The sequence below is a fragment of the Zingiber officinale genome, chromosome 10A, assembly GCF_018446385.1.
Source record: "Zingiber officinale cultivar Zhangliang chromosome 10A, Zo_v1.1, whole genome shotgun sequence".
Lineage (NCBI taxonomy): Eukaryota > Viridiplantae > Streptophyta > Magnoliopsida > Zingiberales > Zingiberaceae > Zingiber > Zingiber officinale.
The window spans coordinates 20,186,306-20,210,726 of NC_056004.1; the positions used below are offsets into that span (position 1 = coordinate 20,186,306).

Consider the following 24,421-nt stretch of genomic DNA (forward strand, 5'->3'; position numbering starts at 1 on the left):
GTTTGAGTGTTTGAGTGATTGCTTCTTGAGTTCAAGTGCCTCGGTGCTTATACTCAAGCGTGTACAGAGGCACCGATACCCTAATTATTAAAAGCTGTCGGCCAAAACAAGTGGTCGCACCTAGTTTTACAAAACCGCCTAAGAAAAGGAAAGGCTCCCCGAGGCTCAATTCCTTTTCGTACAGGTATCTATAAAAGGTGGTGTCGGTGGGAGTAAAGCCAAGATTGTTTTCCAAGAATACTTTTGATTGTAGTGGGGGCATCTTTGGTTTCGTCCATTGAGCTGTCCACTTGTCTGATTAATTTGATCTGTTTTTCTGGTAGGCATCCCTCAGTAGTGATAGTACATCAGCCAACTCATTGTTGATCCCTTCTATATGCTCAAATTTGATTTCTACTCCTGTTCCAGTAATATAGTCAATAAATGAGATCCACCGGACCCGAGAAGGCTTATTACTGACCGTTTTATTGAAAAACTTGATGATTGCGTGACAATCCGTTCTTAATGTTATTTCCTTCTGGTCCAGGTAGTAAATTTTTATGGCTGTTAGGGCTTCCATACATGCATAGATTTCTGCATCAATTGTAGCCTTGATCAGGGAACTTTCCACTAGCATAAGCACATATTTTTTCCATGCTTCTGGGATCAAATTTTGTTTTTTTCCATTTGCATACCCCTCCCCATCCTTCCATACATCCGTCTGTTTCAATTATGATGTAGGCATCTGAAGGTGGTAGCTCTAAGTCGGGCAATTTCTGGACTAATGCCTTGACTTCTTTGATTATAGCCCAATTAGAGGATTTGAAATGTCGATCACCATGTGGAGATGTTTTTGAATAAAGGGGTCCCAATAATTTGCTTAGATTTGAAATATGAGATCTAGCATAGTTAAGAATATCAAGGAATGACCTTAAACCCTTTAAGGTGGTGAGAGTTTTTTCATTGAAATCAATAATTTTCTTGATAATATGCTGCTGGAGCTTAATCTCCCGATTTCCTATAACAACGTCCAAGAATTCAATTTCTGGTTGAACAATTTTCATTTTGGTAGGAGAAAGAATTAATCCTTCCTTCTGACAGATGTCCAACATTTTACCCTGGTGTTGACAATGCAATTCTTCATTAGCAGAGAAAATTAAGATATCATCGATATAGACTACCAAGAAATCCTCGCAATCTTGGAAGCAATTATCCATTTTGCGTTGCAAAATTGCCGGCGCATTTTTTAACCCGAAAGGCATAACTAGCCATTCATATAATCCTTGCGGGACTAGAAAGGTCGTCCATGTAACAAATTCAGGGTTCATTATGACCTGATGAAATCCATATTTCAGGTCAAATTTAGAAAACACCTTGCTGCCTCCAGTCTTCTTTAAAATAAGATTAATACCAGGTAAAAAATATTGATCCTTATAGATGTTATCATTGAGCGTTTTGTAGTTAAAAACAAGCCTTTCCTTGCCTTTCTTCTCCTGGCCCGTTATAGGATCTATAGTAGTTCCAGATTGAACAATAAAGGTCATGGTCCGATGCCGACTTACACTGGGTCTGATGACCTTTAGTTTTAATAGGGCCTCTATAGCAGGGGTGATGTGCTTCAAAGGTTTATCCTGTATAGTAATATCAGGGTTAATAATATCCAGTGTGCATAGTGCCTTATTTCTGGACCAATGCTCCAGGGGATTTTCCCCGATAAATCCAGCTTCCTTTAATCGTTGGAGTAAAGGTGCAAACTGGACCGCTTGAGAATAAGCACTGAGGCACTTGAACTCAAGAAGCAATCACTCAAACTTACACTACCGCCTAAACAAGTGGCCGCACCTAGTTTTACAATACCGCCTAAGAAAAGGAATGGCTCCCCGAGGCTCAAAAACTTGATGATTGCGTGACAATCCGTTCTTAATGTTATTTTCTTCTTGTCCAGATAGTAAATTTTCATGGCTGTTAGGGCTTCCATACATGCATAGATTTCTGCATCAATTGTAGCCTTGATCACTGGGAACTTTCCACTGGTATAAGCACATATTTTTTCCGTGCTTCTGGGATCAAATTTTGTTTTTTTTTTCCATTTGCATACCCCTCCCCATCCTTCCATACATCCGTCTGTTTCAATTATGATGTAGGCATCTGAAGGTGGTTGCTCTATGTCGGGCAATTTCTGGACTAATACCTTGACTTCTTTGATTATGGCCCAATCAGAGGATTTGAAACGTCGAACACCATGTGGATATGTTTTTGAATAAAGGGGTCCCTATAATTTGCTTATATTTGGAATATGAGACCTAGCATAGTTAAGAATACCAAGGAATGACCTTAACCCCTTTAAGGTGGTATGAGTTTCTTCATTGAAATCAATAATTTTCTTGATAATATGCTGCTGGAGCTTAATCTTCCGATTTCCTATAATAACGTCCAAGAATTCAATTTCTGGTTGAGCAATTTTCATTTTGGTAGGAGAAAGAATTAATCCTTCCTTCTGACAGATATCTAACATTTTACCCAATTGTTGACAATGCAATTCTTCATTAGCAGAGAAAATTAAGATATCATCAATATAGACTACCAAGAAATCCTCGCAATCTTGGAAGCAATTATCCATTTTGCGTTGCAAAATTGCCGGCGCATTTTTTAAACCCAAAGACATAACTAGCCATTCATATAATCCTTGCGGGACTAGAAAGGTCGTCCATGTAACAGATTCAGGGTTCATCATGACCTGATGAAATCCATATTTCAGGTCAAATTTAGAAAACACCTTGCTGCCTCCAATCTTCTTTAAAATAAGATTAATACCCGGTAAAATATATTGATCCTTATAGGTATTATCATTGAGCGTTTTGTAGTTAAAAACAAGTCTTTCCTTGCCTTTCTTCTCCTAGCCCATTATAGGATTTATAGTAGTTCCAGATTGAACAATAAAGGTCATGGTCCGATGCCGACTTACACTGGGTCTGATGACCTTTAGTTTTAATAGAGCCTCTATATGGATTTTAAAAGAGGCCTCTATAGCAGGGGTGATGTGCTTCAAAGGTTTATCCTGTATAGTAATATCAGGGTTAATAATATCCAAGGTGCATAGTACCTTATTTCTGGACCAATGCTCCATGGGATTTTCCCCGATAAATCCAACTTCCTTTAATCGTTGGAGTAATGGTGCAAATTGCATCTTGAAATCTATTCCCGCCAATACTGGTCGTCTTGGTAAGAATAATTCCTCGTGAAGGTTAAGATACTCATCCTCATTCATGTCTAGCTCTAGTATTGCTTTTGCTGAAACATATACTTCATGAGAGGTATTAATAGTAGTAATTTCTTTATAAAATGTTACCTCTGTTCCTTCTATTCTCAAACTTCCTGCCATAGCCTTGATGAAATTACACCCGATCAGCATTTGGATTCCATCTTTAAGATTCATTTCTAGCTGATAGGTGAAGGGAATCCGAAATTTATGTATACCGATGGTCATGAAGCCATTCTTCACCTTCTTTGTTGATTCTTGCTGAGAATTTATTCCGGAAAAGATTACTTTATAGCTAATCTCTTCAAATGCATTTCTTGGTAACACATCCTTACAAATACAACAGGTAGTAGCTCCTGTATCTAGTATTGCTTGTACCTTTGTATCAGCTACTCCAGGAATTTGATTATTTACTCATATTATATAAACGATTTATAAGAGATTTTCCTGTTGCTGCAAGTATCAGTTCTTGACTTGTTGATGGTTCTAGTTTCCGTGGCCGAGCCAAAGGATCCCGTTGCTCTGGTTGTTTCTTCGAAATTTTCGACCTCCATAATAGATGGGGTTGTAATTTTTTCAAATACCAGTTGTGCAATGCAACTGCCATGTTCAAGAGAGGGTTAGATTAGAAATATTATAAATAATTCGTACCTCCCCCCGGAAATTAGAATAAATGACACCAACATTGATTAGAAAATTGAGGCAAAACGCAGCCCCGGATCTGGGTGCGATTCTAGCATAGTATCCGTTTGAAAATACTATGCTTAGTCCTGTCTTGATAAGGCACTGTTGATGTGCCGAAATATGGACTTCCTCATCTATGAAAATATCATATCCAGTTGCTCCAGGTGTTCGCCGAACTGGTAGTACTGCCGTTGGTGTTATCCTCTTGACTTTAATAAAGAGGTTGTTTGCTGCGATAGGAGTTTCTTGATTAATTGCTATTTCTGTTCCTTGCTCAGCCGTTCTTTTGTCCAAAGTACTTTACAAATACTGAGTATAATCCAGTAAGTCTTGTATCATTCGGTCTTCTTTTTCATATGGTGGGATGACATCATTCTTTTTTAAGACTAGAGTCTTGTTTAAGTAGAATGGGCCACAAGCAGGACATACTGTCATCCTGCAGAGTAAGCAATGTATGCGCATAGTATCAGTAGTGATTAACTTATAGAGAGCACAACATACATATTTACTATCGGTAATAATATGGTTTTCTTCCCATTGATGCTGACAATTTTTCATTTTATCGTCTACAAAAACCTGGCTTCTCCAACCGTAATTTTCTGCTCCAAGCATAAAAGTTGCTTCCTAGACCCATGGTGTGTCATCTAGTGCAAAATTGACATAATTGGGTTCTGCTTCACCTTCTGAAAATGAGCAAATTGCATCAGAGTCTTCTTCATTTAGGTCTACAGAGAGGACATCATAATATGATGGAATGTCTAATTGATCCATTATTACTGCTCGAACAATGTTACCTACTTGTTTTTTACAATCTCGAGCAAAGTGACCTGGTTCACCACAAATAAAACACTTACATTTCTTTTGCTGGTCCGTCTTTTTTCTTTTGAAGACTCGAACATGAGAATCATAAGGTTTTCCTTTATAAGTTTTGGATTTCCTGAGGCCATATTTCTTTTGCTTATTGTAATATCCTGGTATAGGTATCTTGTTACAGAATGCCAAGTCCTTCACACTCTTTTGTATTGCTGCCTTCTTGCAGATTTCTGTCAAATATTGGTAAGTAAATTGAATTCTTGGAATGATGCCTACCTGATTAGCTGGATATTTGGCTTTGAAGGCGGCCTCTATCTCGTTGCCAATGATGGGAGGCATCTTTCTAAATAACTTGTCTGATAGTTCAGGACTTATAAACATGCGCCCGGACTTAGCTGCCAACATTTTGTAATCATTCAAATAATTAAAAATATCCTTCATACTATTGCAAGATAATCTTTCAATATCTATTTAGGCTTGATCTTGTTCAACAGTGGATCCTTGGTAGGGATCTTCTAGCAGGAATGATCTTCTAATAGCTGATAAAATATTTTGTGTTTCATCAGCCCTTTGATAAGGGCTTCATATTCCGCTGCGTAGGTCATAAGCCTTTGAATCCGCATCTTTTTCTCGTTTTCTCCTAAGAGATTTTCAATAAATTGTACCTTTTGCGCATTGTCCAGCCATGTCTTTTGATTCACCAAATTATTAGTAATGGATTCCCACTAAGAAATAACTTCAGAATATTGCCCGATATCTTTAGGTAGATTTAAAATAGCTCCATCGTTTGTCTGGGCTGATGGTAGCGTCCATGGTTGATAATTATAACCTCGAGGTTTAAACTTGCTATTAAGAACCGTAGTTGATTCTCGTGGTTCCGTCCTCATATTTACCTGCGCAGGGGGATAATTTACTTGACCCACAAGAGGTTCTTGAGGGGGATTGTACCTGGATATGACACTCGTACTGGATAATGCTTTCTCAGTAGTTGCTTGTTGCATCATACTCCGTAGTATTGGATAGTCCAATCTTTCAAGTTGTTCTGTCACAAGAGAATCGTCTCCAATATGTGTTGCTTCTTCTGTTGCTTGAGTATCTTCCTCTTCTGATTGAGAGCTCTCCTGGTTTTGGGACTGGTTGATGTATGGTAACCAGTCATTTGGTTCTCCTTCTTCTGTTGAGGATGTATCCTCATGGATTGATAATGTGTTCATTCTCCCAAGTAAGCTATTCGTCTATGTTGTATAAAATTGTTCTTCAATCTGTTCTGCCACTTGTTGCCAATATTCCTCTGAATTAGTGTCAGTATCATCCCAATATGGCGGTTGTTGTTGATTATCGTCCTCGGGTAGGACCGAACTTGGAGAATTAATAGGGTAATCTATTTCCAGATTACTGAGCCCTAAGAAGTAAGAGCTTAGATCCTCTTCTTCGTCTTCAACATTTGTTGGAAGTTCATTGGGATCAAAATCAGGATCTTCTTCCCATGGCGTGCCTTCCCATATACTTGGAAAAACTGTTTCATTGTCGTCCTCATCTTCATCTCCCCATGAAGGCTTGGTTAGAGGTATAAAAGGTACTATGGGTGGTACTGCATAATTGACATAGTAATTATACTTACCACTAGGTTCTCCTAGGGTATTCCATCTATCATTTGTGTCAGGAAAACCATATTCTTCATGAAAAAGTGGTAAAGCATATTCGCTTATGAAAACTCCAGCGAATTCTTCTTCTCCTTCATTTCTGATTTCCTCTATATCAAAATTACTCATTCTTCTTGGTTGTGGATTTCTTGCTGGTTGATACCCCTGGAAAGATAAAGAAATGGAACCATCCAGTAGAGTAGTGGTTCTAACCTCTTGAGGAATCCGGATATGGGAAACAGTTGATGGCTGCAAAGTCCATCTCATCCCTTGTAATTCAATTATCGTCCTTGGCGTAGCTGCTACTGCATGAATTCCGGTGCTAACTGGATAATCTGTTATATTTTGGACATTATAGCGGAAACCAGCATGATTGGTATTGGTTAATCTTCCAATTAGCCCTCGTGTAATTAGTAAATTTGATTCCGCCATATTCCAGTGTTCATAGCCATGGGTTTGGATAGCCAACTCAATGTGTTGGAAGAAATCTTCCACGCTGATTAGCATATTTGGGGCTATATATACCAGCTGTGCTCCAGAAAGATCTACTTCCATCGTGCCAATGATAGATCTGTCATCCTTCCATCGTGTGTCTCGAAGGACTATTAAAGCGTTGACACCCGCATTCCTGCGATGCAGAGCATGAACTCTAATCATTACTAATCCAAGGTGGATTAGTTGCATACCTTCTTGTCGCAGGATGGTGTAGCTCTCTTGATTTATTAGGTGAAGGTTTTGTTGTTCTCCTGTCACCAAGATTCTTATTTCGGTATAATGCTGGTAGACTCTATGTCGAGGTTCAGACCAATTTATGGAATATAAAGTTTCAGCTGGTACTAATGAGGCTCTCCTTCTTTGGGAAAGTTCCAATTCTGCTTCAGGATTTAATTGACTCTCCAGCGTGCGTTGGATTAGTAATGATTAGAGTTCATGCTCTGCATCGCAGGAACGTGGGTGTCAACACTTTAATAGTCCTTCGAGACACACGATGGAAGGATGACAAATCTATCATTGGCACGATGGAAGTAGATCTTTCTGGAGGAGCACAGCTGGTATATATAGCCCCAAATATGTTAATCAGCGTTGAAGATTTCTTTCAACACATTGAGTTGGCTATCAAAACCAAGGGCTGCCCCTGTGCCACTCTATAGGTGTATGTGTCCGTCAGCTTGTCCCTTGGCATGGTTGGTGGTTGGCAAAAAATGTCATCCTGAACGGCCCCTTTGAACCAAATGCCTGGCACCGGGGGCTGCCCCCGTGCCACTCTATAGGTGTGTGCGCCCATTAGGAGAGAGTAAATTAGGAAGCCGAAGTTAGCCATCACATGGGAGGGTAATTCCTTGATTTTTGTTGGAATTTGAATTATGCAAATCTGCCATGTGATAATCAACTTGGTTATGCCCGGGGCTGGGCATAGCATTTATGAATATGATGAAAGGTGGCACCACGGTAGTTTTTTCTTACTGTGCTATAATTTTATGCATGGGCATATTTCTGCACGTTAACTACTCTCTCTAACCTAAGTACCTCATAGATAAACATTAAGGTAATATACCCTATCCATGATAGTAACAATCCAAATCTGTAATGCCAAATTTTGAATTGTATCTGTATGGATGTTAGAACGTCTTCTGCTCGTATAAGCTAAACTTGAGATTTGTAGATGAGTCTCATGCAAAATACAAATATTTCTAATTTGAAGCTTGAACGACTGCAGAATGGGCATGACGTAGGCACTCCACTTATTTTGAAATCCCCCTAGTCAATGAACAATGTACTAGTACATTCAAAAATAAGTTCATTTAAGTGATGTTTGCAAGCATAGAGACATGCTTGTGCTATTGATTATATTCTATCTTCATGTATTGTTTACCTTTTCCTATTTAAGAAACAAGGGCGTAACTTCTGATGCCCATCAACAAGATTTAAAAGCACTGAGGGCTCTTTCACTCCTTGTCAGCTTCTCTGGAAAGGATTACGTTGGGCAAAATGATATATTTACAACTCTATCAGACATAAGGAGAAAATTGGCTGGGCATCGTCCACAAGAGAAAATTGTTCATGTGGTGGAAAAACTTCAATGTCGTCCACATGAGCAAGATGGAGTTGCCATTCGGGCATCAGGATCATTTATCCTCGGCAACCACTTCCTTATATGTGGAGACGGTGTTCAAGCGCAAGGAATGCCCAGCATCCAAGAAGCACCACCCGATGTTGACAGGAAGCGTGTGGGAACCTTTTATGAGCAATTTATCATGGAACCAGGGACTTCCATCGGTAGCTTCTTGATAGCTAAGCAAGAACTCTACATACTGCAGGCCTAGAGAGAGTAAAAAGGAATTCTGTTAGACCTAATTGCTTAGTTATTACATATACTTGAAAGGAAGGGTAACTAGCTTTGTTAGGCTTTTCCCATGTATCTTGCAGCTGATTTCACGACAGTAGTTGTAGCTCTACATGATGGATCAAATTCAGAGCCCAGTAATTATGGTGATAAGAAATTGCATAAAAGTTATTCAGCTATGTGATGGTATTAGTTTTCTCTAAGTGTATTACTACAATCAAATACATAGAATTATTAATAAGATTTAGTTTTCGCTTTTGTTATACACCTGTATTTGCCTATTATTATGGTGACTTTTGCCTTTAACTGATCACTGATGAATATAATATGTATAGACAGCGTAGTTGTTTATTACATATCATATTAAAATATTTAGCACGCACATATTACTTCTCTTTTCATCATCATGCATTTTGTCTCATCTTTAAAATTTATTCAGGAATTTTTTTTTTTTGCCTTAAAATACATAGGCACGTTGCTTGCATGTGTTTTTATGTTTACGTTGCCTTAACTGGTCAATGAAATACAAGGTGTTCATATTTTATGTCATATTAAAATATTATTGTTATTATTATTTCATAATTGAGGTGTTCGGATTTTCCCAGACAAATTCTTTTAGCCTTTTCAATGTGCATTTTGTGACACTTAAGTCATATATTTCAAAATGCTGTTTTATATGAAAGAACCTGAAATCAATATACCCAACTTTGGTTTTATTTGATTATTATAAATCACATGTGAAGCTTTGGTAGTAAACATATAAACTACCAAAATCTTATCCAGATTTTAAATAGGATATAATTATTTGAAGATAGCCATATTGATTCTGTTATCATAAATAAAGACATTTCTTATTTTTGACAATGGAATTTTGTTGATCATGCAATTTGAAGATAGCAACTACAAGCACACTTCTTACATACTTTAATATTAATCTACGTGGTCTTAAGATGTAGTGTAAATAAGAGACGTATGATATTTTTGACATAATGATTAAGATCGATTTTTAAAAATTGATGGTATGAGATTTAACTAATCATACACTGAGCGTCTATATATTTGTATTTATCTCTTTTCATATCATGGGTCGATAATAAAGAATACGGAAATGGAATTTAGAAGTTGAATTCAGTTAATTTGATTTTTTTTTTAATATAGGTTAAATCGATCAAATTCAGTTTGGTTCCATTTTAAATTTTACAAATTGATTAAATCGAACTCATATATATTTGAATCAAACTATAATTTGATTGATAAAATAGACTGATTTGATTACTCAATATCAATTTCAATCTCTTGATAAAATCATTAGTCTACTGATCAATTAATTTGATAATCGACTTTAATTTATTCAATTTTAAAAGTAATATTCCATCGGTTTAATTTGTAAAAAAACCAAATTAATTGAATTCAATTTGTTCAGTTTTAATATTAATGTTCAGTGGTTTATCGATAAACAAAATTCAATTTAATCTATCAAGATTTATTCGATTCGATCGCCAATTAATTTCCTTCGTTATTTTTTTTTAACAAAATATGTTTGTTTAGTTAGTATTTTTTTTAATTATATATTTTAAAAGAAAATATATTAAAAGTTATAAAGACAAGAAATAAATATTTCTAGTATTCATTTCTAATAAATTTAAATAGGTTAAAAAAATCTAATATTAAAATAATTATTTTATATCTATTTTTAAATTTGATTTTCTAAAAAAATAAACAAATAATACAATAACACACGTCATTATCTTTGAAATCATTGTCCATATTAGTCCTCTCACATTAAAAAAAAATTATCCTTGACTAAATTGTCACTTAGGTATTTTGAGTTGTTCATTATAAGCATTTCTGATTTATTCGGATGACAAATAAAAAAATTACGAGGAGTTGAGCCGGTAAACAAACTTATATTATGCCGTTGTTACTAAAGTCAAAATTAGTAAGCTCCTTTTGAAATGAAAAAAAAAATAATTAGCAAAATACAAATTGAGTTACAATGTCACAATTTTTCATTAACATATCGAAGATAGGGTGAAAAAAAGAACTAGAAAACAATGAATTAAAAATGAAGCGTGATTATTTTCCTATTTTTATTATTTTCTACGAGTGCTCATCGTTAAGCAGGAGTGTGACTTGTTTCTATTTCTTTTAAACAAAATATTAAAACAGGAGCATGTGGCTGTTTATTATTTTTTATTCATTAAAACCGGCGTGTGATCTCTCTCCTTCCACGGGATTCATCTGGATCTCGTGGCGATTACAATTCCATTGCATTCAGATCATATTAATTTATATTGTGGTTATAGTCTATTAGCATGTTTTCTATTATTGAGTTCATAAGATTTTCGAATTATTGTTTAGAAAAGTAAATTCCATCCGGATCTGCTCAGGACATAGCTGGAACGTGTCGCATCAAGCAACGATAGAATTCTGACAAAATCACACATCATCTAAAATTTCTTAATTTATCTCTTTATAAATGATCATGAGCACATTTAACGATGGTGGAAAGTACAGGATCAACGTATAACCTTTTAATGTACCACATTCAAGCACAACAATTTCTCTAACTTCGTACACCAGCTCAACACTTACGCAGGTGTCTCCTGATCACGAGGTTTGATTTTTTTTACCCGGTTTCGTATTCATGAATTTTTAAGGATTTTTAAGGATTTTTTTATAGGCATTTCGAAAGATTGCTCCGTATCGGTGGGAGACTGGGAGTTTGCCAACGATTGCTTTCGCAGAGGCAAAAAGCTCCTCCTTTTCCAATACTAATATATCGAGTTCAAACATTGACATAAAGTGAGAAAAAAACCTGATTTCGTCCCTCTAGTTCACTCCTTATGCCAACTTAGTCCTTGTTCTTTTTCATATGTTAAATACATCCCTTAATTTTTAAAAAATATCTCAAAATCATCCCTCCTTTTATTTAAGCAATAGTTACTAACGGAGGAGTGTCTTATTTCCTAAAATTCAATCTAGAATCCTAATTACACTCATTCTCCCGCCCCCTCTTTTTCGTGAGATTCTCTCAAAATCTTCTTAAACCATTGATTTTTGCATGTTCAAATTTGTGTTTCAAAATTGAGCCTGGGATGAAGTCTCATCCACTCCTAGTGATCTCCGACATAAAATTTATGTAAAACCTTTTGTTGTTTCAAATTGCCATGTGTGTTGTGTTCTGAGTTCAGACAGAGAGCCAGTGTCAGAACCCACAGTACAAAGTCCCAACCTCCTTAGTTCCTCTTGTTAGCCACTTTGTTTCTGTGCCATGTGTTAAATTTGCACCGCTCGCTACTCCTTCGTTGTTGCTAGATTTGTATTGGGACTCCATTTTTTTTTTCTTTTACTATTTTCTTTTCCTTTTTGTTGGTAGATTTGACTGTTAATATATATATATAGAGAGAGAGAGAGAGAGAGAGAAATTTTAGCCTGCGGTGCCTTATGTGCGATTTTGCTACGGTATTTGCTACGTCAGCGAGAAAACACAAAAAACTGCTCTCCTCTGATCGGCCTGGACCGATCAGGCTCCAACCTGATCGGTCTGTGGACCGATCAGGCCCTAGGCTGATCGGTCCCAGACCGATCAGGAGCACAAGCCAACTCTCACAGAGAGTTGGTTGATCGGTCTGGGGACCGATCAGCCTAGGGCTTGATCGGTCCACAGACCGATCAGGAGACTCCCAGACCGATCAGGTTGGAGCCTGATCGGTCCAGACCGATCAGGAGCACAAGCCAACTCTCACAGATAGTTGGTTGATCGGTCTGGGGACCGATCAACGTAGGGCCTGATCGGTCCACAGACCGATCAGGAGACTCCCAGACAGATCAGGTTGGAGCCTGATCGGTCCAGGCCGATCAGAGGAGAGCAGTTTTTTGTGTTTTCTCGCTGACGTGGCAAGTACCGCAGCAAAACCGCACACATAAGGCACCGCAGCATAAAATTTCTCTCTCGATATATATATATATATTCAAGAAAAGAAATGAGTTGGAAGTGAGAAGAATTATAAGAAAAATCTGGCGATTGGAAGAAGTTATATAGGGGAAAGGTGTAAAAATATGATTTTTTTTATTCTTGATTATTGGCTTTACTTGGGTCCCATCAAAGTACGTGGCATAAATAAATACATGATGACTTCAATTCAAAGTTTATTTCCATATTATCATAACTGTTTTGTTTTTCCAAATTATTGCCACTTTGTATATATTCTCATTCCTAAATTTTAAATTTATGAGAATTATTTTGTTTATGTAGTAAGTTGCTGGATTTATTTTTTGTCAATAAATTTGACTATTATTATTGTCTAATTTTTTGGATGTAATTAGTTGCCGGATTTACATTAAGTGCAAGTGGTGTTGGTTTATGATTGAAGCAAACATTATCTGGAATTCACCCCACATTATGGTAATGTTTATACATGTGAAGCTTTGTCACTTTTGGTTTTGTCAAATGGATGATATTTTGGATAAATTTGTTGAGATGTGAATTATTTGTATAGAAGCTCTCTTGGGGAGCATTCTTATATTTCAATCAAATTGTATTACAATGGTACGATGGAAACTAGTGGGAAGAAAAAAGTATATAGAGGTGAGAGTGTTGAATTTTTTGATTATGTCGATATGGAAAAGATGGAAACAATTGATCTTGGGGGTAGGGGTGAGCAGTCAATTCGTCAAATCGACCAACCCGCTTATACCGACCCGAACCGAACCGAAAAAAAATAATCCGCCGGATATAGGACCGGATGTAGGGTCCTAATATTGTATTATCTGATCTAGTAGGGACGGATAGTTTTTTATCCCAATAACCGAACCAACCCGATCCGATCACCCCTACTTGTAGCAACTAATGTTGATAAGTTATTAAACGTTGTAGTAACTACTGCCGATAAGCTGCTACACGTTTAATAGTTATTTCCGATTAGCTGCTATAACGTGTAATGAGTAATGTCTATTATCATTTTAAAATTTTTTATTTTTTTTGTTATATTTATATTTATATTTTATATTTCATTGGATATAAGGTCGGATATCCAAATAACTGACAACCCGTCAGATATCTGAAACATAAGAACCGCCGGATATAGGGCCGGATGTAGGTCCCGATTTTGCATTATCTGATCTAGTAGGGCCGGATAATTTTTTACCTCAATAACCGAATCAACCCGATCCGTGATCACCCCTACTTGGGGGTTTGCTAAGGAAGTAGGATGTACAAAGAAGCTAGCTTCAGATTTTGGCACAAAATTGGAAGAACTTTGAATAATGGGAGATATGTGGACAATGACGAGATTGCACTTGATATTAGGAATCATATTCCTAAAAACTTTTAAGTAGAAATTTATATAAAACATGTTTATGTTGTTACAATCAATCAGATAGATCTTGCTAATGGTTTAGAGAAAACAAAAGGACTTAAAGTGATGATAAATGGTAGCCAGAGTGAGGAAGACGATGATGAAAAAGATGGAGATGAATTTTATGATAATAACTTTGGTGTTAAAGAAGATGATGAATTGTTTGACGAATTTATTGATCCGGATGTTAAAAATTGGGGGGGGGGGGGGGGGGGATCTAGGAAATCAAGGAGACATTTCTAATGAATTGTTATCAATAATGCAATGAGATGAAGGAGATGATGGTTGTGTAGATAGTGATAGTTTGGGGAGTGTTGCTGAATCAGAAGAAGATGATGATTCAAAAAGATTTACGATTTATGACCTGAATGTAGATTTCAAAAATCCTGAATTGAAACTTGGTATGATATTCAATTCGAATGAAGAGGTAAAGTTTGCGATAGAAAACCATTGTATAAGACGAGGGAAGCTTGCAAGGTTTGTCAAGAATGATAAAATTAGACTTCAGGATGAGGTAAAACTGAAAGCTATGGATGGAACATTCTCGTCTCACCAATGAATAAAGATTCTTGTTGGCAAATAAAGACATTGAAATCTACACATAGCAATTGCTATCTGAATCGTACCAGTAAAGGCATCACCTTAACCTGGATGGGAATAACTTTTACAAAGAAAATTAAATCCAATCCTAAGTTGGGGACCAACGAGTTCAGGCAAGAGATATGGACTACTTTTAAGGCAAATATTTCAAAGAAACACTTAAGATAATTGACGGCAGCATAGAAGAATAATTTAGCAAAATAAGAAATACTGTGCTGAACTGAAGAGTTCTGATGTAGGTGCTTCAGTTATTCTAAAGTTAACAAAAGATGATGATGGTCCAAGATTTCAAAGACTTTATGTTTGCTTCTCCGCATGCAAAGAAGGTTTTAAAGAGGCATGTAGGCATGTGATTGGTGTTGATGGCTTTTTTTTGAAAAGCAAGAATGGAGGACAATTGTTGTGAGCAGTTGGGCTAGATCCAAACAATAACATTTTTCCTATTGCTTATGCCATGGTTGACAGAGAAGAAAGATAGTTGGATATTGTTTTTGCAACTATTGGACAATGATATTGGTTTGGAGAATCAATATGGTTGGACCTTTATGTCTGATAAACAAAAAGGTTTGATTCCTGCTTTTGAGCAATTATTCCAAATGTTGAGAAGTGAGAATAGATTCTATGTGAGGCATCTCTACAACAACACGAAACACAATGGCTTTAGAGGTGTGGCGGTTAAGAATGCTCTTTGGGTTGCTACGAGAGTGACAAGAATTGAAGTGTTCAAAAGACGGATGGAGAAGAAAATTGATGAAAATGCATATTAGTGATTAGCAAAAAAACCTGTGGTTTAGGTCACATTTTACCATTGTTCCTAAATGTGACAAAATTTATTAATAATATGTGTGAATGCTTCAACAACTTTATATTGGATGCAAGAGAAAAACCAATAATTCCCATGTTTGAAACAATAAGAAATTTACTTATGATTAGATTTCAAATGAATATGCTGAGAAATGGAATGATGTAATATGCCCTAAAATTAAGATGGTGTTGGGAAAGAATTACTTGGAAGCATCTAGATATAGTCCCATGATGTCTGACGAGATACATTATCAGATCGTTGGGCTAAACTAATAGCATTCTGTCGACTTGTGTAGGATGATTTGCAGTTGTAGAAAATGGGATTTGACAAGAATATCATTCGCCTTTAAAATGAAGTGGATCAACCTCTTTTCATTGGCTTGGGCCACACACTTTCTCTCGCTGGTCGAGCTTTTTACAAAAAAAAAAAGCGATGCGAGAGCATATTCTCTTTTCCCGTCATGACCTCAGACCTTCCTTCCCCCATCGTAGATGGTTCAGCCACACCCGATGCCATGAAATGATTGAGAACTATGACGGGGTCGAAATTAATTTTGGTCTTTGTATTCAATAAGTATTGCATGACCGAATAATTCAAGGAGGGGCACACAACGGGGAGAGTCCTTTTTAGTAGATGACTCGTCGGGTTGTCAGAGCGGGACTTCTTTGCTAAGAATCCCTTGCCCGCATGCTATTTGTGTTATTTGGTGTAAGAGAGAAGATCCAGAAGCTTATGTACATAGCCATTATAGTGTCAAGGCCTACAAACGATGTTATAGTGGATCAATCATGCCCCTCAATGGACCGGATTTGTGGCCTAAATGTCATTTAATCCCTCCATTGCCACCAGTGTTAAAGAAAGAGTTGGTAGGAGTTGGTAGGCCAGTAAAATTGAGAAGGCGGGATCCAGATGAATTACCAACTTCAAAACAAACAAAGCTGACGGGTTTGAGAAGAAACAACAAATGCAAGAGTTGTAGTGAGATTAGTCATAAGATACCTAAATCCAATGATTTAGATACAACATCACATCAAAGCAAAGGGATAGAGCATGAATTAGTACCACGAAAATGTAATGAAATGGAGATAGGTGCACATATACAATGCAGCGGTGCAATGCCAGATGAAGGAGAAAGAATCAATCCCACGAAAGAGGTAGTGCATGATGCATTAGTATCAAACAAAAGAGAAAAGCTACAAGTTATCAAATTTTATACATATTAGAAAAGCATAATGTGTATTACTTACTTTGTTCATAGTAATGCATTTTTTGTTTTCGATTATCATGATTACTTACAGGTTATACGACAAAAGATAACTGAAGTGAAGATTAAATGCAGCTCTCGCACGATACCATCAATCAATGTAAGTGAAATAGAATTGTATTTGATTACTTGTTTTAATTGGATGAATTTTAGTTTCTTAAAATTTTATGTTTAAGGTGAAGCAAGTATTCAATGGGCAAAATAATATTTTGTGAAAGATGGAAAGAACTTTGTGACGTACATAAGCAGAATCGTCAAGTATATCAATTATCAAGCAGATATTGTAATTGTTATTTGTCTATTTTAGGTATTATTTTTGGTTATACTTAATTAGTATTGATCAAGTGTGTTGGATTGATTATTGTTATTTGAATATCAAACAGACTCTTTTTTGGTTGAAATATTGATATTATGTTGCTTCTATGTAAATGGTAGTGTGTTGTTTTCATTCTGATGTACTTTATTTTGGTTTAATTGATGCACCTTATTTTGATTTCGTGTTTTTTCTCTCATTTTGTGATAATGTTATAGTTGTAAGATTAATTTTTAGAAAAGGAGACACTCCATCAGCAATTAACATCCAAATAAACAGAGGGACGATCTTGAGACATTTTTTCAAAGTTAAGGTATGCATTTGCCACATAAAAAAGAAGAGGGACTAAGTTGGGACAATGAATAAACTAGAGGAACGAAATCGAGTGTATTTGGCGCATGAAACAGAAGAGGGATTAAGTTGGGATAGAGTAAACTAGAGGGACGAAATTAGGTTTTACCCCACATAAAGTGTTTAACTCCAAATTAATAGTCTTTTTCACATGGAAGTTTACAAAGTTTCTCTATTAATCGACAAATTCGGTCTACCTTGGATCATGATCCAAATCTTAGCTGCTGAGATTGTGGCGCTGCCATCATTTCCATCATTTGCTGCTAGCGCACAGCTACAGCTTCCATCAGTCGACATGGATTTTTTTAATTTTTATTTTTTGAAACAGGGGAATGTTTGAAATAAGTAGAAAGAATAAACGTACATTTAAATGTTTCTCCATGAGCAAAAATGAGCATTCAACTGCACCATTTATATACAGAGAAACTTCACTCTAGTTACCTTCGAATTCAATTGAATTCCTATATTTTTGGGAATGACTACGTCCTCAGTTTGTCCCGCCAGCATGTGCACTGTGTTAGCCGATACCATTCCAGATAACACTCACTTCTACTTTTATATAGCATGAGGATGACCTGATGGAGTAGCTACATTTTTGAGATGCTCCAAATCATAGCCTTAGCAAGTTTGATATAGGCTGCCATGCAAGAAGCCATGGCTTCTTGCACGAGGGTAGTGCAAAATTGAGTTCAAACATCTCCTTGGTCATGCTTCCTCCCTCGCAGAAACCTACCAGCCGAGCCACTATATCAGCACTTGCTTCAGTGTGGGCTATATCATTCGGATCCGTCCACAGCTTGTTCACCAGCTGAAGCTTCCTCTGCTTCCCATCAAGGGGCACTTGCCACTTGATGTACAACCGCTGTCGCTCATCCTCGGTCAATCTTGATTGCATCCTCTTTGCAAGGAACTCTCTTTCATGTCTCAAGGCTTTAATACTGCAATGTGAACAAAAGATTCCAGAGTTGAAATTATACTAAAATAAAAAATAGGTATAAAAAAACTGTGAAGCAATAATGATGGAAAAATTTTCAAACCTTGACGATAGAGAAATTATGGAGTCATCCCCCAATTGAGCAGGACTTGCATTACCAACTTCAGCAAAATGTTGTTCCAGCCATATCAATCTTCTAACCTCTACTTCAATGTATATCTGATCAGCTGTGTCACCTCTGAATAGCAAATAAAATTGGGTGCGGTGTATTATTGATACATGGCAAATATCCCATAAAATAATAATCTGACGCATTTGCTCCTCGAATCTGAGCTTCCATGCATCAGGGGATTTCTCTAGATCTGACATATTATCATCACTCTCCGCCGCATCAAATCCAGCAGACTCGTTTGCTTCGAGTTCCAACACCTGAGCCCATTAAAATCAAGCCAGCGTTTACAAAATATTCTTTATAGAAAACATTAAAAATTGAGATGAAGAGTCAGTTTTGAGACCTGGCAAACCAGAAGCTGTTTTTGATACTGAAGCTTAGCAACTCGTTCTTTTAGTTCTGTGACATATGCTCTTATGCTCCTCACATTTTCTTCTGCAGCATTCTGGAACATTTGTTGCATCTTTTTCATGTTTACAGAACTGGAACGATGATAGCGTGGCGTACCATCCCTTGATGAGATATCTCCTCCATCTTCACTCTTCGATGGAGTAGCTTTCTCTGAAACTGAAATGTTCTCGTGGAATTCAGTGTCAGTTTCCGGGACCCTGTTCTCCACTTCAGATTCCAATACCTGCCGGGAGGCTGACAAAGGAGAGCATGGTGCTCTTATAAGATGAGGTCGGTTAACATTGCTACTCATGGTCAAAGGAAGCATCTTCTTCTTTTTGATTTGAGACTTTAAAGTTTTTGGAGTTGCATCATCAAACTGATTATTGCTGGGAAGGGACATCACCAACTTGTCTAAAGACTTCTGGACATTTTCTAATTTCTCCTCAAGACTGGCAATGGAACTGCCCTGTGTGTGGAGTCTTGTAATTTCTTCTTTAAGGTTTGCTCCACCATTCTGGTTGGTATCCATGCTGCAAGTGCCAACCTCTTTACTTGGAGACTTAAAGGCACGCATTTCTCGAATTTCTACTTGAAGTTTGGCAATAGTTTCAGCAGCATCTTGGTTACCTAGCCTATGACAAGCCACCTCTTTCTGCAAAACCTCTAGAGCTCTATTAGCCTCCTCTCCAAGCTGCTCTTGTAACTGCTCAAGTTTTCGAATTTCATGAACAAGCATGGATGGGATAGTTGATGATTGCCTCATTGGGTTCCTTGTCCGTTCTGCCTTCCTGTGACTTTTGTCGCTTGCATTTGGTGACAATCCAGAAAAGGTGAGAGATTTTACTACTCGACGGGGTGATGAATCAAATGGATTCAAACCCTAAGTTGAATACCAGATATAAATCCACAGATTAGGATTGCAACAGATACAACAGCAAACGCCTATTAGAATAGAAATTCTTAGCATTACCTGACAATTACTCATTTTCCGACGCAATTCATTCAATTGGGATTGGGCAAGGTCCCTTTCTCTTTTCAGTGTTTTCATTTCCATTTCCATCTAGAAAAAGTTTGCTCTCGTGACTTTGTACTTTTAATCATGATGCGTCGAAGATCAAATGGGATTTTGATTCAGTATAATTACCTGCTTAATTTGCAACTCTTTCTCAATCAAAAGAGCGTCTGAGCTTGCGGAAGCTTCTGGTGTGCGCAATTCTGCTTCAAGTCTCGCGACTTCCTTCTGCAGCTGTTTAACCAACTGTTTTTCGGAAACAACCTGATTGAAAAAAAATCACAACATTTAGAAGGAAAAGCGTATGCACTCAAACAGATGCTAAATAAGTATCCAAGTGTCAATATTTGTACCACATTCACTTGTGCCGTGTTCGTCACTTCCTTAGCACAAGTTGCGAAAAATAATGTATTTCGAGATTGTTCCACATGACCTAGTGCTGGACTCATAGTGCAAATTATAGCAGTCCTTGCATTACCTCCTAGAGAGCTCTGCAATATACGCGTCAGCTTTGAATTTCTATATGGAATATGTGCGCCTCTTTTCCCTTGACTGCACCGCAAAAAAGAGATTTACATCAAATCGTCAACCCTGTCTGACATTGTTTTGCTATAACTATTATCGAGACAATTACTTTTATTTGTGGGGCGCACAGATCCTCTGACCATAGTTATCATCAATTACTTTTATTTACTACAAGAAACAACTTGAAGTAAAAAAAGTATTAAAATGCAGAGCCATATCAAAAAGGGTTTTCTTATTATTTTATACAGATAATAAATTTGGTTCTTTCATTTGTTTTGTGTATGCGGCCATGTGATTGTCAATGAGCAATACTTCAGTTCACATGAGGAATTATAATTATAATGCTTACCTAGCGTTTCTCATCAATTATGAACAAGTGATGGAGTGAACACCTCATGTGACTTGTAAGTTGGATTTCAGTTTACAACTGAAGATATCACCTACTAACTCTCCACTAGCAAATCATGATCACAAGAAAATTAATTTCTGCTAAAATACTAAATTTGCATTTATTGGAGAAAGTAATGCATTTATTATTTCGAGCTAGCAAGTAAATGCCATTTTTCTCTGCTAGATATGCAACTTTCCATTCCAATTACCTAATATATTGCCATACCAAGTACGCAGTATAGATTTTCACAACCATTCAGTTGCAGACAAATGACTGACAGAAAGTTATGTGTGCGTCTTTATGTTCTTTACCACTTCTACAATCTTAGAAACATAGAAGTTGACACCACAAGCTGTCATTTTCCTTGAAAAGATTAATCATCCGAAGACCAAGCGTTTAGGTCGACATAATTAGTAAACTGTAATGCTAACAAACTTGAAGTAGAAAATTAAGAGGAAGCACTACCTCAAGGTTCTGATAACTGTTGTAAGATTCAACAGGCTACGATTTATATGACACCCTTCCTTGAGCCTAGCACCACTTGCGTGGGTTTGCCCGGCTCTCTCACTTCCTGCAAGGTCCACAAAATTCTGCAGGGGCGAAATTCTGATCACAATATCCAAGAACACAGGACATGACCATCAAAATAAGGTAAAAATAACTCACCAAGTTTGCGACAAAAGACTTAACACAGTCTGAATTCTCACGCATAACACTTTCCACTGTCTGCGGAACAAAAAATGCATCAGCTTGTACTATGAATTTTCTTAAGTCTTTACCAACCTAAAAATCCAGGAGAAAAATGTGATTAGACTTACCAGCCTTATTATCTGGTGTGACCTGGAACTTGCATCATTCAAGGCAGTTTCACCAACTTGCCTTTGTGCTGTAAGCATTGGAATTTTAAATCAGTGTGCTTGACGTTGACACAAGTTGCTAAAAAAGAGAAGATGTATTAACCTTCACATATTCCAATTAGATGTCTCAAATGCTGACTATCTTTTGCTGTTTCTTCCTCCAACTTATCAACAATAGTTCCTCTCTGCGCACATGGTGTTACATGCTTAATTCCATAAGAACAATGCAGAGATTACAATTAGATAAAATAAACAATGAAGTACCTCAGGATCATCTAGCAAGCGAAGGGGACCAGAATCTGGCTTAAGAAGATCCCTCACTATCTCATTATATATCTCCATAGCCGAAATTTTGACAGTAAAGTCCCTCTCTGGTGTCTAAATCTCATCAAGACAATAAAAACATAAAAGTTTGAAATGCAAACATGAAAGACTAAGTCATACATATGATTCAAGATCGTTACATTATGTATGTGCTTGTAAATGTCATTAACAGCATTTTCAGCTATCCCTCTCATGGTATATGTTTTTCCACTGCTAGTCTGCCCATAAGCAAAGATTGTAGCTGCAGATACAATAGTAGTGTCACCGCAAGAGATTTAAAACATTCTACACACTAAGTATTAATTAAAAAGAATGAATCTCATGATGCATACCATTAATTCCTGTTAGTGCTGACAATGCAACATCCTTAGCTCCTTCTTCATAGACTGTGTCAGTTAAACAGGCAGGTCCAAAAACCCTGTCTGGAATAATAAGTGAATAATGTGAGTACATCCATATTACAAATAACACATTAAAGTAATTGCAGATAGATACTCATTATGCAATTAAAGTAATATGAACTAGAATATCTTAAAATTCGTGAATGTGTACCAAAGGTATATGAAGTTGGTAAATTGGAGCGATCCTGAGCTGACACCTTGAACACAACTTTGTTATCATCAACGCATTCCCATGCTTCCTGGTCTTTAAGTGATAGCTCCTTTTTACTCAGAGGCCTAACACGTACAGTGACAAAAATCTTCTCTTCTTTTACTTTTGAACCTCCAGGAGTACAGATTGGCACCTTTTCAATCTTTGAGGCTGGTGTACTAGGTGGCCGAGCTGATGCCATCATTGTAAATAACCAGTTGGGCTATTGTAAATGTTTGCCTTTATAGAAGGTTGAGAAGAACCTTCTCCTGCAACACCGAACCAAACCAGATGTATTCCAGGATGATTAGGGAATGTAGTAACTTGCTAGCCATTAGTTGTCAATGCAACATATGCAAAAAGTGAACAGTCGAGAAAGATGAGAGTTTAAGTTATCACTGAACAATGATCAAAGAGTTTAATCTTACAGACGAGCATGCATTATGTTAGTGATTCAATTTAAACTTACAAAGAATCATTTTGTTAGCGAGCCACTCGAATGGAGGTACATTTTAGATCAACATAACAGTTCCACAGTGATCGACCATGAAAAAAATCAGCACCGAAAGAAAGATGGGAGAAAAATCACATCCTCAGTCCCGGAGTAGTCTGGATAGACAATATTAGACCTAGCGCTAGGCTTTCATTTGTAGCTAAGTGAACCAGATGGCAAACCAGCTAAAGATTACAAGAAACTAGCAGCGAAAATGACAAATTAAAGAAAGAATCTAAAATAATCAAGAGCCGGAACTTCACCCAAAATTCGATGCCGCCGCGCCGTTCCAACCCGCGGCTCGTGGACGGCGAGATCGCGGAGACTAATAGCCGACGCGAGTGAAAGGAAACGATACCCTCTGCAGCAGAACACCCTGTAGTTCAGTAACGTGCAAGAACAGATCAACAGAACCCTAAGGTCGTTTGGGCGAATGCAAGAACAGATCCGTCATCCTCCACCCACAAATCAACAGAACAATTCCCGACAATACACCACATAAAGGGGAGCACAATGCACCTTGGTATGGGTCCGTCCGTCCACCTCGTTCGCCGCTGCTCAACACCGGATCCGAACCACAGGCTTCCGAGCGGCGATGATAACAAGAAAAAGAGAGAGATCAAAGGTATTTTGTTCGCGATCAATCGACGAATAATAGAAGAGAGAGAGAGAGAAGTGGCCGTTTGAAATCGGGGCAGGGACAACGGCTAGTTCCGGGATTAAGTGCGCGTCGACCGATGAGGCAAAGCTAAACCGTCAGCGCCGAGTTATAATTACGAGCCCCGTGGAATCTGCCTCACGAGTCACGCCGCGCCCGACTGTTCACTTCAGTCTCGGAGACGAACAAAGTTTGTTTTGATCTTTCTCCTTTTATTAATTTAGGAATTAGGAGGATTTTGAAATGGATGAATAATTTAATTTTCATTCATGTGTTTTTTTTTAAATTATAAAATTTAAATATTTTATCATTATATGACCTCTAAATGCAACCATACTTCTATTTTAAGTTTAATAAAGTAATCTTATAATCACCAAGGTAAACAATGCTTACTTTTGTCAGTTTGTGGTAAAAAAAAAACTTAATTATGAATATTCACTTTTTAAAATGGTAATTAATTATTAATTAAGTTGACCTAAAATTAATAAAGTGAATGGTTTTATTAAAGTAAATAGGTTTTGTTGATTTAAGAATGGTCGATGTAGATTTATAATTATGATTGCTTAAGGACAAATATTCATTTATAATTAGATTCTTATAGATCAGACTGAAGTTTAAAACTCAGCTATGAGAGGATGAATTTCTATATGTATTTC

General features: G+C 37.1%; 2 protein-coding genes across 5 annotated transcripts in view; one reads left to right on the top strand and one right to left on the bottom strand.

Annotated features, from left to right (window-relative positions):
• Positions 1–8,989, top strand: part of LOC122026246 (mitogen-activated protein kinase kinase 3-like) — a 44,460-nt gene extending 35,471 nt beyond the window's left edge. For 2 of the 3 annotated variants that reach the window (XM_042584910.1, XM_042584909.1), the window contains exon 10: positions 8,339–8,989. In XM_042584910.1, coding sequence (XP_042440844.1) covers positions 8,339–8,702 — 364 coding nt within the window. In that variant the 3' untranslated portion in view covers positions 8,703–8,989. The remainder of the gene's footprint in view (positions 1–8,338) is intronic. The other variant, XM_042584911.1, reaches the window with a different exon arrangement.
• An 8,791-nt stretch (positions 8,990–17,780) lies between these two features.
• On the bottom strand, positions 17,781–23,845 carry LOC122027907 (kinesin-like protein KIN-7A). 2 transcript variants are annotated; one of them, XM_042586920.1, is made up of 16 exons: positions 23,627–23,845; positions 23,371–23,468; positions 22,576–22,883; positions 22,356–22,445; positions 22,164–22,264; positions 21,964–22,077; positions 21,803–21,884; positions 21,661–21,728; positions 21,509–21,568; positions 21,308–21,432; positions 20,280–20,478; positions 20,059–20,190; positions 19,885–19,974; positions 18,865–19,794; positions 18,453–18,778; positions 17,781–18,353 (listed from the first exon to the last, which is right to left on the bottom strand). In XM_042586920.1, exons 3-16 carry the CDS (start codon positions 22,817–22,819, stop codon positions 18,026–18,028), a joined length of 2,889 nt encoding a protein of 962 aa, XP_042442854.1. In that variant the 5' UTR covers positions 22,820–22,883; positions 23,371–23,468; positions 23,627–23,845; the 3' UTR covers positions 17,781–18,025. The 2 variants fall into 2 exon arrangements, with proteins under 2 accessions (XP_042442854.1, XP_042442855.1); XM_042586921.1 differs by having other exon boundaries at positions 23,371–23,483.
• Between the last annotated feature and the right edge of the window lie 576 nt (positions 23,846–24,421).

Excerpts from the sequence above, each read along its gene's own strand:
- LOC122027907 (XM_042586920.1), bottom strand. The coding sequence starts at position 22,819 with ATGATGGCATCAGCTCGGCCACCTAGTACACCAGCCTCAAAGATTGAA. Across the intron at positions 19,975-20,058 it reads AAGAGTTGCAAATTAAGCAG|ATGGAAATGGAAATGAAAAC; the intron begins GTAATTATACTG and ends AACTTTTTCTAG. Across the intron at positions 19,795-19,884 it reads GGAAAATGAGTAATTGTCAG|GGTTTGAATCCATTTGATTC; the intron begins GTAATGCTAAGA and ends TATTCAACTTAG.